Here is a 12739-nt window from a genome sequence, read left to right as displayed (position 1 = left end):
CAGGGCGTGTGTGTGTGTGTGTGTGTGTGTGTGTGTGTGTGTGTGTGAGTGTGTGTGTGTGTGTGGGGGGGTGTTAAGGTGGGGGGAGAATGCAGCTTGACCCAACCTTCTTACTAATCTTGATCCCCTTTTCTGTGTAACTGGTTGCCTTGAGAAAATCTCTTCCACCTATCTCCTCACTTCCTAAAGCCTTCAAGCCTGTTCTCAGGGGGAGCTGCAGGTGGTAGAGCCCCTCCCTCTTTGGGGCTGGCTGAGCTGGGGGTGGGGCCTGGGAAGATCAGAGCTCTCTGGTTCTCTGGAGATTCTTCTCCCCTCGCCCTCTCACCAGCCTCCTGAGTCCCGAGCACCACTGTCCTGGCCACCAAGAGACAGTATCGGCCTTTGGCCTGCTGTTTGACCTTGGGACCGGCATCTCAACAACCCCTTGCTTTATTTATCTGTGGAGTGAGGACAGTGCTTGCTAACATTTGGTTCTCAGAACGCTACTGTGGAGGGAAAGGAAGTTGTGTTCTCAGGGCCTGGGTCACTGGCTGGTTTGTTTAGGGACTTAGTAGAAACATTGACATTCTCTCCTCTCATTGGACTGTCTTCTGTCTCTGCTCAGAAAGAACTTTGATAAGAGGTGCAGAGTAAATATGTAATCCATTTAGTGATGACCCAAACACATTCCTCAGGTATACAACAAACCCTGTTGCAAATGATTCTGTTGATACAAGAACATCCAAATGTGTAGAGAATTTTTATAAGAGTTTATTTGAGCCAAACTGACAACGTGCCAGGAAGCAAGCTCTCAGATGCTACAGAGAATGACAATTTTGCAGTTCCTATTATACATTTGGAATTAGAGAGGTGAAGGAAGGAAGATTACATGAAGGTGAGAGAAAGCAAGGTGTGGAAATCTCTGTGATTGGATTACAGGATAGTTCACAAGATATGGTGCTCCCCAGAGGGTGGTTATGCCTCTGAGGGGTCTGAAAAAGAGGATTCCTCTGACATGTCAACTGGTATGTTAACCTAGATACACAATGGACAGGGCTTGCTTAAGGCAAAGATAAGCCTTTTTATAGGCCTGGGCATGACTACCCACCATGACTTGCCCAGTTAGGAATTTTATGATCAGGTCACTCAGATTTGTTACAGAGCCCCTTTTTTATCTGCAATCCCTTCAGACTTTAGATCATCCCAAGCTTCAGACCATGTCTTCCTGGGACAGGTAGCTGCTTGGTGCCTTGTTGTGGCTCAGAAGGTTCTGTGGGAAGAGAGCAGGGGCTAGGAATGGGAGCGTCAGAAATCCTGATGTTTATGTCACCACCGATGAATTCTGTGATTTCAGCAAGTTGCTTAAACGCAGTATGGAATGGAGACAATATCATGTTACTCTTAGGGCTTTGTTGCCTCATCTGTACTTTGGGCATCCTGTTATTATATTAACTCAAGGCTCAGATTGTACATTGGATGTACCGTGCCTTGAAAACTGGAATATTGTGCAAATACTGGCCTTTAAGTGCTCTTAAAAAAAAAAGACTCTGGACTTGCCCCCCAACACCCCGAAAATAAAAGAGCTTCCCTGTACACAAATCATGTCCTATTTCCTGAAGTGCAACCTTGGATTGTACTTGGATTAGGGACCACACCCTTCATTTATAGGGCTCTACCTTCTTTCTTTTACAGTCAGCTCTTTGTTTCATAATAAACTCTGGTTATTCTGGCTGTAAGAGGCTCTCCCAGAGCTCCTCCTGGGTTCTAGAGTGTCCTTGCTGACTTGATCCTTCTGATGAGCCATGCTGTGGCTCTAGGAGTTCTGCAGAGCATTCTGCTTCCTTTTGATTCCAAGAAGGGCCTTTTGCCAAGGGTTGGCACAAAGCGGCTTTTCTATATGTGCCCAGGATGGCTCTTCACGTAGGAAAATGGAGGTGGAACTGATAGCATAGCACGGAACTGATTCCCCACCATCAGGAGACAGGGCTCGGAAGTGAGGAGTGTTCTCCTATGGTCCTGGTGGCCCTGGCCTTACCACAGAGGTGGCAGTGATCGATGGTAACAAATGGGGACTGGTAGGGTTCGGCCAGTCCTTGTGCAGATGTTGCGTTTTCACTTCCCAGTTTCCCTCCCTCTCCGTAGGGAAGAGAGGGTACCCTGTTACCTGCCCCAGGAATGGCTAGCCCTGAATTCTCATGCTACTACACAAAAATCCATGACCTTTACTAGGGTACCTCTAGTAGATCTGGGCCAGATTGCTGTCCTTTCAAATAACCCACACAGGCCCCTGGCCATCCAGTCTTTGTCTCTCTTTGAACTGTACTTGTCCTAGATTATATTCCCTGCGGCCAGCCTCCCTGTGTCTCTCCAGTTGACAGCAGGCAATGTGACAAATGAGAGTCGGTGATTGCAGGCTCTCATCCCCTTGGCCTGTCTATCTCATGAAATGCAACCCTGGATTAGTAGCCACACCCTCCATTTATAGGGCTCAGTACTCATCTTGACATTCAGTTCTTGGGAGCTATGGTTTTTTTGAAACAATGCACCATAGCCTTTATTTGTGTATTGAACAAATATTTATTGAGCATCTATTCTGTGCCAATCAACATCCTGAACTCTGGGGATGCAACAGTGAATGGGAAAGAAAGTGTCCCCGAGTTCATGTTTAAGGGAGGAGAGATTAGACTGTAAGGCAGTCTCTTATGGAGTGACTAATGGTGGAAATGTCAGGCCAAGGAGGAGGAGAGTGGCTTCAGGGCAGGACATTGGGAGATATTTTTGTGTAAGTAGGTCCCTGAGTGACTCCCTAAATTACAGGGCCAGATATGATGGTGCTGCTGTCTTGGGGTGGTGTTGAATATGGGTGACTAATAGTTTTCCTGGTGCCAGGTTTAGATTTCTTTTTCTTTCCACATTTCTCTCTGGGATCGTGAGGCAGGGTTAGTTAACTTATGAAGTTGGCATCTTAAGAAGAAACTACATGGGGCTCACGCTGCCTGTTTCTGGAGGCACACCCTGAAGTAAGAGAAACTGGGTCTGGCTCATGGCTCATAAAGCAACGACTCTTCCACAGCCTGCCATGAGTAATTGCGGGGATTTGAATTTGACCTGTTACCAAAAAACTCCAACCAGAGTTAGAAAAAAACCTCGGGAAGATTAGAAACATTTACTGTCACATGAATTACTTTTAGAAGTGGCAGCATGTGACATCGCAGACAAGGGAGAAAGTGCTTCTTCTGCTTTGGACTGTTTTACCACCATGTGGCAAAAGGCAGGGAGTGGTCAAGTTGATCAGGGCAATAGCACACAGGACAGTAGGATCCTTCTGTTGGCTGCTGTGTACTGGTGTCTGGGACAGAGGTGGTGGGAAGTGCTAAAGCATTTGAACGGAGCTTTGCGTGTTGCCTACTTCAAATATGAAAAACATGGAAAAAATGAAGTCTGCGTTCTGCCACCTTGGCTGGCCTGGTGGTTTGAAAGACAGCCCCTCATTTTTCCTCTTTTCCAGCTGAGTCGCTGGGGAAGTGTTGCAAGCCTGTGGTCATTGGCCACCAGCACTCAGCAGAGGGACCTTTAAGTGGTGAAGCCAGTAGTGATTTGGGCTCTCAGTGAAAGGGGAAGCAGAGGAGGATTCACGTCTGCTCTCATGTAGACCTAGACTGACTCTTTACAGATGTCACCATGAGGAAAGTTCAAGGGGGAACCGTGACCCTTAAAAGGAGGAGTGGAGTGTGTATACCAGCAGCCTCCTGAGTTGATGATTGAAAAGTAGGCACCAGTATGAGGCTCAGCCGAAAAATCAAGAAAGCCCTTTGTCGGCATTCCTTTTCATTCTTAATCAAAAAAAACTTCCTTGTAGAACTCAGACCCCTTCCCTAAATGTAGCATCTTCTCTGTTCACAGCCCTAGGGTACCTCTGCTCTTCAGCTACCTTGCATGCCCCAAAGATGAGGAGGAAACCCAGCACCAAGGCTGTAGGTCAAGATCAAGGTATATTAGATAGCTTATAAGCTTGGTGATGTGAGCTCTTTGTGTTGTGTCCTCCCTTACCTCTTAGTATGGTGCTTCATATCAGCAGGTGTTCAATAAATGTTGAGTGTAGGTTTGAGGGTGGGGAGTGTAGGTTTGAGGGAGGCCTCTATTCCAGTGGCCTCCATGTCTGATCTTGGGGAACCATGTCTGATCTTGGGGAACTCCAAATCTGAGGTCGTCCCTGTGTCATTTTACCTTGCATCTGCTTTCTTTTGATGGTAAACTCTTGCAATTCAGCAAACTGCTACTGTGCCCAGCTTGTTTGCTGTAGAGAAGACTGGAAATACTGAAGTTAGGTTTGAGTTTCTGAGAGTCATCCCTTTATTCAGAAGACATTTCCCAAGCGCCATCTTTGTTCTTGGCATTGTGCCAGGCATGGTGTGGGGAGATGTCACACAAGGAACTATTAGTCAATGTCCCTGTTCTCAAGGTGCTAACAAGCTAGTTAGAGAGACAACACCCTAACTAAGCATTACATAAGAACAAGAAATCCCATAGGATGTAACTAAGTGGTAAATCAAAGCAGACAATGGCTGGAGACACCTCTCACCATTGCTTCCTCCAACAGCTAGACATATGGGGACGTGCTTGAATGACAGAGTTGAGCATATAAAACTGGAGGAATTGTCAAGTTTTTGAGGGCAATGACTTCCATGGCATTCACCTTGTTAAAGGGATGTGGAGGTCAGACAGCCATAGGTTTGAATCTCAGTTTTGCCATAAGAAAGAAGCCGGGGGAGCTTGGGCCAATTACAGATGTTTTCTCATCTGTAAAAACCAAACCAGAGATAACGATGCCTACTTTGGGGGGTTGTTGTGAGGCATTAAATGAAATGACATGTGAAAAACCATTTGGCATGCTGCCTAGCACACAGGTGCTCATTACGTATTACTTTCCTTCCTTCTAGGTTGGATAAAGGCCTGAGCATTTAGCCTAATGGTTAAGGGTACAGACTCTAGTACAGATGGCCTGAGCTTGAAGTCCAGCCTTATCACTTACTGTTATATGACCTTGGGCAAGCTACTTAAATGCCAATTTTCTCAATTTTAAAATAGGGGTGGGGGTGGGGGTGGGAATGAGTGTGTGTGTGTGTGTGTGTGTGTGTGTGTGTGTAGGGCTTAGGATAGTGCCTGTGGCATGGCGAGCATGATGTATCTATCGGCTGTTATTACTGTTCTTACTTAGGAATCAATCATTGTATGCTATCCTAATTTCAGTAGTTGCTGTTTCTTGTGTTTCCCTAACCTATTCTCCCACAAAGGTCTGAGGAAATCCAAGAATGTCAAGATAGTATAAACCACCAACATAATCACAGATTTGAGGACAAACCCTGGGACTGGGGCAGGAGCTCTGAGGCAGTTTAGAGTTGACCAGCTGTGATCCTGTTCCCTAAGTTCTTAGAGACCAAAGCTTAGCCTTCTAAATCCATGAATGCTTTCATGAGTGATTCTCCCCTACCCACCCACCCTAAATCAATGGGATTATTTTTGTTCTTAAAAGTCTGCTACCTCCGTAAAATCCTGTGTCGGCCTTTTCAGGAGAAGCCCAGGGCTTGGATTTGGAGATTTCAAAAATACTATCAGACGAGCATGCTTTGCATGCACATTACTGCTACCCTGGCATTTGTCTAGGAGCTGCCTCACGTTCCTACATGGCTGGGGGCTTGTTTGCCATCATTAGACAAACTGTTGTTTAACTTCAGGGTTTCAGTGCCCTAGCAGCCACCTTGTTCTCCTTGCTCCTTTCTGGGGCATCCACAGACACAGTCCTAGGACTGCCCTCTGAGCCCCCTCCACATTTCCAAAGGTGACTTTACTGCAGAGTGCCTTCACTCTCACCTGGTCCCTTACATTTGGAATCCTGGAGTCCCTGTTGGTGCATTATTTTGCCCAGATTAGTTATATGTAAGCAGTCATCTACATGATACCAAAGAGAGAGAGAGAGAAGGGTATTTATAGGGTGAGAATGGTGCATTGGAGTGTGCAAGCATGCCTTCCTAGCACCATCTTTGTGGTGCTTGATGCCCACACCAGTATACACCAGGGGTGGGAAATAAGTGTGAAGTCACTTCCTAATGTTTTACCGAATCCCTCACATGGACATGGTCCTGGGAGATGAAGCTTCTTTGGTGGCCTCCTGGCTGGTGACCGTGCTGTCCACACCTGAGACACAAGTGTCAAGCCACACAATCCCAGGAGTGTGTGGGCATGTTTTTGTATGGAATGGAGATTAGGCAGCCTGCATTTTTAGCACATTTTAGTGCCCATAAGTTCTGTATGGACTCAAATGACCCTTTATACGCTAACATTTTCCTGCATTTATCTATGTAGCTTAAGTGTTCCTCAACTGTGGTGCTCTGGGAACCTTAGCATCAGATTAATCTTTAGTAAGACCATTGCTAGTATACATAGAGATGTGTAGATATGCACATGTGCCTCATCACTCATAAAAACACCCTCGTGGGGAATGGCATCATGCTGTGTGCTAATAAGTTTGCTTATATGTGTTAATGGGATTTAAGTATGTGGAAATGTAGACTGAACTCCAATTTATCTTCCATGTGACTCTGATTTTAAAAGGGCCCTCAACCATGTTTTTTAAAATAGCAAGCTTTCTCTGAGAGCCTTGTCTAGATTTAAATTTCCGAACAACTCTTTCCATTGGTCTGCGCTCAAGGCTTATCCGGAAGGGAAGTGATATTTTTCTGATGTGTCAGTTAACTGCTGCCCATTCATTCAATACCTGTTTATTGAGTAAGCCCTGTTTTGTTTACCAGGCAGCAGCTTAGTGTCAGAAAAATAACTCAAAACTAAAGGATTAGAGGAGTTTAGGGCAAGGAGATCATGTCTAGCTAGGATAATCAAGGAAAACCAGTGATGGAACTGACTTTGAGATAGGCTCTGAAAGATTAAAAGAAGGAGAACTTGCCCAGCAAGGAAGCTGCCTGCATAGAGGTAGAGACTAAACGATGAAAAGGTTGGAATCGTGAATCATCCAATCTGGCTGGAGTACCGCGGACATAGAAGGAAGTAGTGGAGATGGGACTGGAAAGGTAGCTTGAAAGTAGGTGAAGAAAGGCAAGCACAGCAGGCTGAGGGGTTTGGCTTTGTGTCCTCCCTGTGAGAGGGCTGCCTCCTCCAGGGTCTTCAAGCAGAGACTTCGTGCTGCGTGCATCGGAATACACTGTGCAGGGCAGTGGAGGGGAGATCATCGTTGCCTGAGAGGCTTGGAGGGCCTGGGACAGGGTGGAGGTGAGAGGGCTGAGTCAAGGGTGACGGAGAGAACTGAGAAAGAGCCGAGAGGAGGAACTGGGAAGGAAGAGAGGGAGAATCAGGGAAGGGTGGTTCATGTGACTGCTGTAAGTAAACCAGGCGTGTCTTGTGAGCCCGGTGGCTTCTCCTCTCCTTCCTGACCCCATGGCTGTGTGAGAGTGCACAGGGCGGAAGCACCAGGCTTGCAGATGGGCAGTGAGCGCCTCCACGGTGTAAAGCATTCTGCTCAACAGTCCATCCGTATGAACTCATTTAGTCCTCAGGATGACCCTGAGAGCTAGGTAGTGTAACTAGGTAATATTATCTTCCTTTTGCGGATGAGGAAATAGGCACAAAGAGGTGAATGAACTTTGCCCAAGGTTAGACATCTAGTAACTGATAGTGCTGGGATTTGAACTCAGATCCTTCTGACGCTAACCACTGTATTCGAGTGAAGATGTCTCTGAGGAATGTTGAGGTAGAAGGAAGACGGTGAGGGGTTCATTTAAAAATGAACAAGATGGGTGTGAGCCCCAGAGAAGGTCATAGGGATGCCAAGTTTGAAGTAAGTCTTCAAGCTGGGGGACTCTGCTACAGGGAACACTGCTGACCCAATAAGCGGGCATTTTTGACCCTTACTGCCAGGGAGCCAGTTCCTAGGACTTCTGAAATCTGAGAGAACAGGCCCAACTCTGACCTGGTGACTGTGCCCAGGGGAAAAGAATGAGGCAATAGGAGCCCCACCCTGGGGCTGAAAGTGGGCTCACCTGTCTCAGAAGAGCAGGTGTGCCTGGGGAGGGATGCACAGAGGAGGAATGAGGTCGGGTGGGTAAGAACCTGTTTGCTGAGGTGGTGGCCTTCTACCAAGAAGAGCAGGGCCAACCTTTGGCCTGAGTCAGGAGGATGAGGTGCCTGGGATCTTTGCAAGGAGCCCAGACAGGACCAATGTTTCTGTCCCTGTTCCATGAGGACCAAAGCCCTCACCATGGTGTTGACATAGAGCTCACTGCCTTTTGTAGAAGTCCCGGGGTCCTACCTTGATGGTCTGGGTGTATTCAGGAAGCACTTGGGAGGGCAGCTTTGTGCCAGGGTTCTGATTTAATCGTGACTCTGGGCTTTGTCGAGTGTCCTGTTGTGGACGGTGATGGGGACAGTGGTTCTGCGGCTCTCAGAGCCAATAGAACATATGCGTTGTTTTTGTGTAGTGGGTTAAGTGTGGGAATCATACCCCAGATGCAGCCGGTGGGTTTATTTTTGCTCTGCCAAATGCATGAGCCAAGCGATGCGTTATACAAAGTATGGCTTCCTCCTGTTACTCAAAACCCTCAGGCTGCACAGATGTGTTTTGAATTGTGACATTCACTCTGGAAGTGCTCATGACCACTGATGATGTAACAGTGTCTAGAGCTTGCCTTGAGTTTGCAGAAAGGGCAAGAATGAAATAGAAAATGAAAATTGACTCTCCCAGTCTGCCTCTCCATCCTTATTTCTCAAGGCAGAAGATTACTGGGGATAAGGTGATCTTATATCAGGGTCCTTTTGGGAATGGAGGAATCACAGAACCTTGGATGATGTCCCATCACTTCCCTCATTCTTGCAAAAGGGACCCTCTGGGATTCTATTTAACTTCAAGATCTCCAACTTCAAAGCACTTAGGAGGCCAGATATCATCTGCAGTGGACATAGGTTTCCAGCTATCAGGGTTGCATTTGCCCCTCTTGCTGTGGCTGGTTTTTACGCTCAAAGTCTTGCAAATCAACAGTTAAGAAGCCGGACTCAACTCCGGCAAATCAGTGTGACTGAGGATCAGATAAAGCTCCGAGGACATGAAATACCTCCCCTTCTGAAGAGGCCTGCTCACTTGAGCCTTTCTCAAGACTCTTAGCCCCAGAGGACATTGCCAGGCCTCGTGGAGGAGGTGCTGGTCTGAGCAACCAAGAGATCTGTTTTCTTAACTCTGCTAGAACTCTGTATGACCCTGTACTAGTCACTTAACCTCTAGAGCTCAACCTCATGTAGCCTCCATTTGGCCCTCTAACAATCAGGTTGTAATAGAGGATGACAAAGGAACTTTCAAACTATGACATTCTATAATTTCAACACACAAATGTCACCATTTGTGTTATCTTTTCTTTGTTTTGAATCCCCTCTGCCCCTACTAGATTGATTATAAAGCTCTTTGAAGGCAGGAATCCTGCCATATACATCGTGGTATGCCCTAAGCCAGCTGTTCTCAACCTGTGGGTCACGACCCCTTTGGGGGTCGAACGACCCTTTCACAGGGGTCGCCTAAGACCATCGGAAAACAAAAAGATATTTACATTACGATTCATAACAGTAGCAAAATGACAGTTATAGAGTAGCAACGAAAATAATTTGATGGTTGGGGGTCCCCACAACATGAGGAACTGTATTAAGGGGTCGTGGCATTAGGAAGGTTGAGAACCGCTGCCCTAATATATCTTAGCAGAATGCTTTTCACATGGTAGATACTTTAAAGATCTGTTTGATTTGTTGATTAGGCAATGACATACAGTGGAAGAACCCTATACTGAGCCTATTCCTGATGACTTGTGAACATTCCAGAGCTGGGAACCACTGGAGACCATCCTGAGTGGCTATAGTCGACAGGCTGGAAAACCAGTCGAGCCTGTCAGCAGATTGGCAGCTGATGAATGGAGCAGTAGTGTGGAATGAAAGTAAATTGCTTCTCTACCTGTAGTTTCTTTCGGTACAGTAAAGGAAAAGTGGCACCTTAATACAAAGGACTTACTTATCTTCCTTCACTCTTGGAATTTGAAGCTTGCCTGAATTCTCAGGCTATTTTTCAATTTCCCCCTTGGTATGACGTGTGGCAAAAGGGCTTTGGGAGTTGTGTCACAGCTTGTCACTACTGAATCAAGGCATCTGTGACCTCAGAAACACCGAAGTCCCATTAGTATTAGGTCACTGGAATTTGAACTCCAAGGGAGATATGAGATGTTTTAATTTGTTCGTGTGTGTGTGTGCATGTTTGTGTTTGTAGTCAGTATGCCTGTGCCATTTCCTGTGTGTATAAATGTATGTAGTTGCATATAACCTCACACCACTGATGCTTTTTCAACCGTTATACACAATGAACTTAAACTTTCATGTTTATAAATGACGTAACAACCTTAGGCTTATCTGTCTTACTGAATGCAAGTTCTTGGGGGTCATAAGGTGTAAAACTTTTCCCCCAGCTGGTCTCTGAGCTCCTGGTTGACAGATTCAGTGAAATCAAGAATTTAAGTGACACAAGAAGAAAGTCAACACTGTTTTACTCTATTATAGAGATGCGAGTATAGGAACCACTGTTTATTACTTTGCAGCTAGAGAAGAGCCAGCCTGCATTGAGAACCCCAACTAGAACTTTTTTCCATAGGTATTGATGGTGAGGGTGGTCAGAGGTATGTGTAAATTGAATTGTCAATCAAAAGAAAGCTCTCTCTGGTCTCTTGAGGGAGGAAACAGTCCCTGTTTGGGCTTTAAGAAAGACTGGGATTATGTTTCTTATTAGCAGTCTCTTTAAATCTGTGCTGTCACGTCTTAGCCATTGGTAACGGTGATTGTCTGTCTTCTAAAGCTTGGAATTGCGATTGGGTTCTTGGTCCCTCCTGTTTTGGTACCCAATGTCAAAGACCAGGACGAGCTTGCCTACCACATCAGCATCATGTTCTACATCATAGGAGGTGTGGCCACTCTGCTTTTCATCCTTGTCATCTTCGGTAAGTTCATTTGTAGACTGCTGGGGGATGGGGAGGCAGGGAGGTGCTGCTGGCGCTGGTGGAGCCCTTGTGAACATGGGCCTTGACTACCCTGGATATTGACAGGAACTGGGAGCCAGGCTTCTCATGGTCTTCAAATGCTTTAGCCCAAGCCATTGCCCCCAGAACAGTGCTAGCTGGTCTTGTGTGCTTTGTTAGTGGCTCAATAAAGGTTTAATTATCATTAAACAGTTCCCTAATATGACCTCACCAGAATTATGGGCAGACTGCTGATCCCCTTGGTAAAACCCCATGAGCACTTAGGAGATCACAGCTCACTGTGCTATGCATGCCTGATCTCATGTAATCAACAACACTCTGAGAGAAGCTGCCATTATCAGTCCCATTTAACAAAGAGGAAGAGGAGACTGAGAGGAGCTAAATAAATTATTCAAGATTAAATAGCTAGTAAGTGCCAGAGATTGGATTCAAGCCTAAACTTATCTAATGCCATACACTAAATTTCTGGAACAAAACAAAACAAAACAGAGTTGACCCACAAACACTAATAATCTCATGGATTCACTTGAGAATGCCTGGGTACCAGTTTAAAAAAAAAAAGTTATAAGAGCAATATATATGCTCATTGTGGAAAAATTAGAAAATACAAAAAAAAAGCATAAAGAAAAGAATAACCACTGATTTAGCCTCATATGAGTTCATCTTAACCGCCAACTTCAGATAACTACTATTTTATATGTGTGTACATTTAATCATTGAGATATTTGGTTAAAATAATTTAAAAAAATTCTTTTATCATATAAGTTTCCGGTGTCCAGCATTCTAATTTGACATCTGTACACACTTTAAAGTGATCACCACAAGTCTAGTTACCACCCATCACCATTCAGTTGATGAATAATATAATTTTATATCCTCTTTTATCATCTGAGTGATATTGCCTGGGCTGTGATAAATTCAGAAACAGCAGAGTAGAGGTTTTCATTTTTAGTTAGTCACCCGTCTAAAGGTTAACCAGTTTTCCTCCTAATATCTGAAAGTTTCACTCACGTGTTAAAGGGTTCATTGCTTCCTTCTGGCCTCACCTCCAGAGTTAAACAGTTTGATAATCAAGTACCTCATTCATCTGTTCTCACTGTGTCATTCCCTCCTCAGGGTCCAAGCTGAGAAAGTGCTGCCTGATAGCTTCTAAAAGCTGGCAGGATCTCTTGGTCAAGAGGGTTTGGCGTTCCTGGAAGGTTGAGAAGCTGTAGAGCTGTGGATGAGAGCAGGAGAGAACAGTTCAGCCAGGGATCCTCTGAGTCAGGCTTTAAGTTTCAAATTGTATACTAATGTGCCCAGCTCCAATTTCTTCTGTTTGTAGCAGATGATGGCCTCATTCTTTGCAGGTGAAACCCTGGAGGTGGGACATTCTACATTTTGGCATTTTATTGTCAAGCACAGATAATAGCTCACTGAGTAAAGAACTGAAAGATCTTTATCTCTGGCTTGCGGTTGCCAAGTCCTTGAGCAAGCACCTGTTGTTACAGAGATAAATAACCACTGGCAGTGCTTTCTTTCCCCTGATGGAAGGGAAGGTGAACAGGCAAGATAATAGATGAGAGGTTCCCGGCAGCGGGAAGTTATCCAGGAGGGATTACCCAGAACTACTTCCTGAGAAGAAAGAAGCAAGGCTCTGAAGTCAGGGCGAGAGGGTTTTTGGTGGTGGGGGAGGGAAGTTCATCTGTCAT

The 12739-nt window shown here is 45.5% G+C and overlaps 1 protein-coding gene across 1 annotated transcript in view; it reads left to right on the top strand.

Annotated features, from left to right (window-relative positions):
- FLVCR2 (FLVCR choline and putative heme transporter 2) overlaps positions 1–12739 on the top strand; it is a 60762-nt gene that overhangs the window by 13637 nt on the left and 34386 nt on the right. The window contains exon 2 of the mRNA XM_019640362.1: positions 10868–11009. Within this exon, the coding sequence (XP_019495907.1) occupies positions 10868–11009 (142 nt within the window). The remainder of the gene's footprint in view (positions 1–10867; positions 11010–12739) is intronic.

This window comes from Hipposideros armiger, unplaced genomic scaffold (assembly GCF_001890085.2).
Source record: "Hipposideros armiger isolate ML-2016 unplaced genomic scaffold, ASM189008v1 scaffold_49, whole genome shotgun sequence".
Classification (NCBI taxonomy): domain Eukaryota; kingdom Metazoa; phylum Chordata; class Mammalia; order Chiroptera; family Hipposideridae; genus Hipposideros; species Hipposideros armiger.
This window is presented reverse-complemented; position numbering and strand designations above follow the sequence as displayed.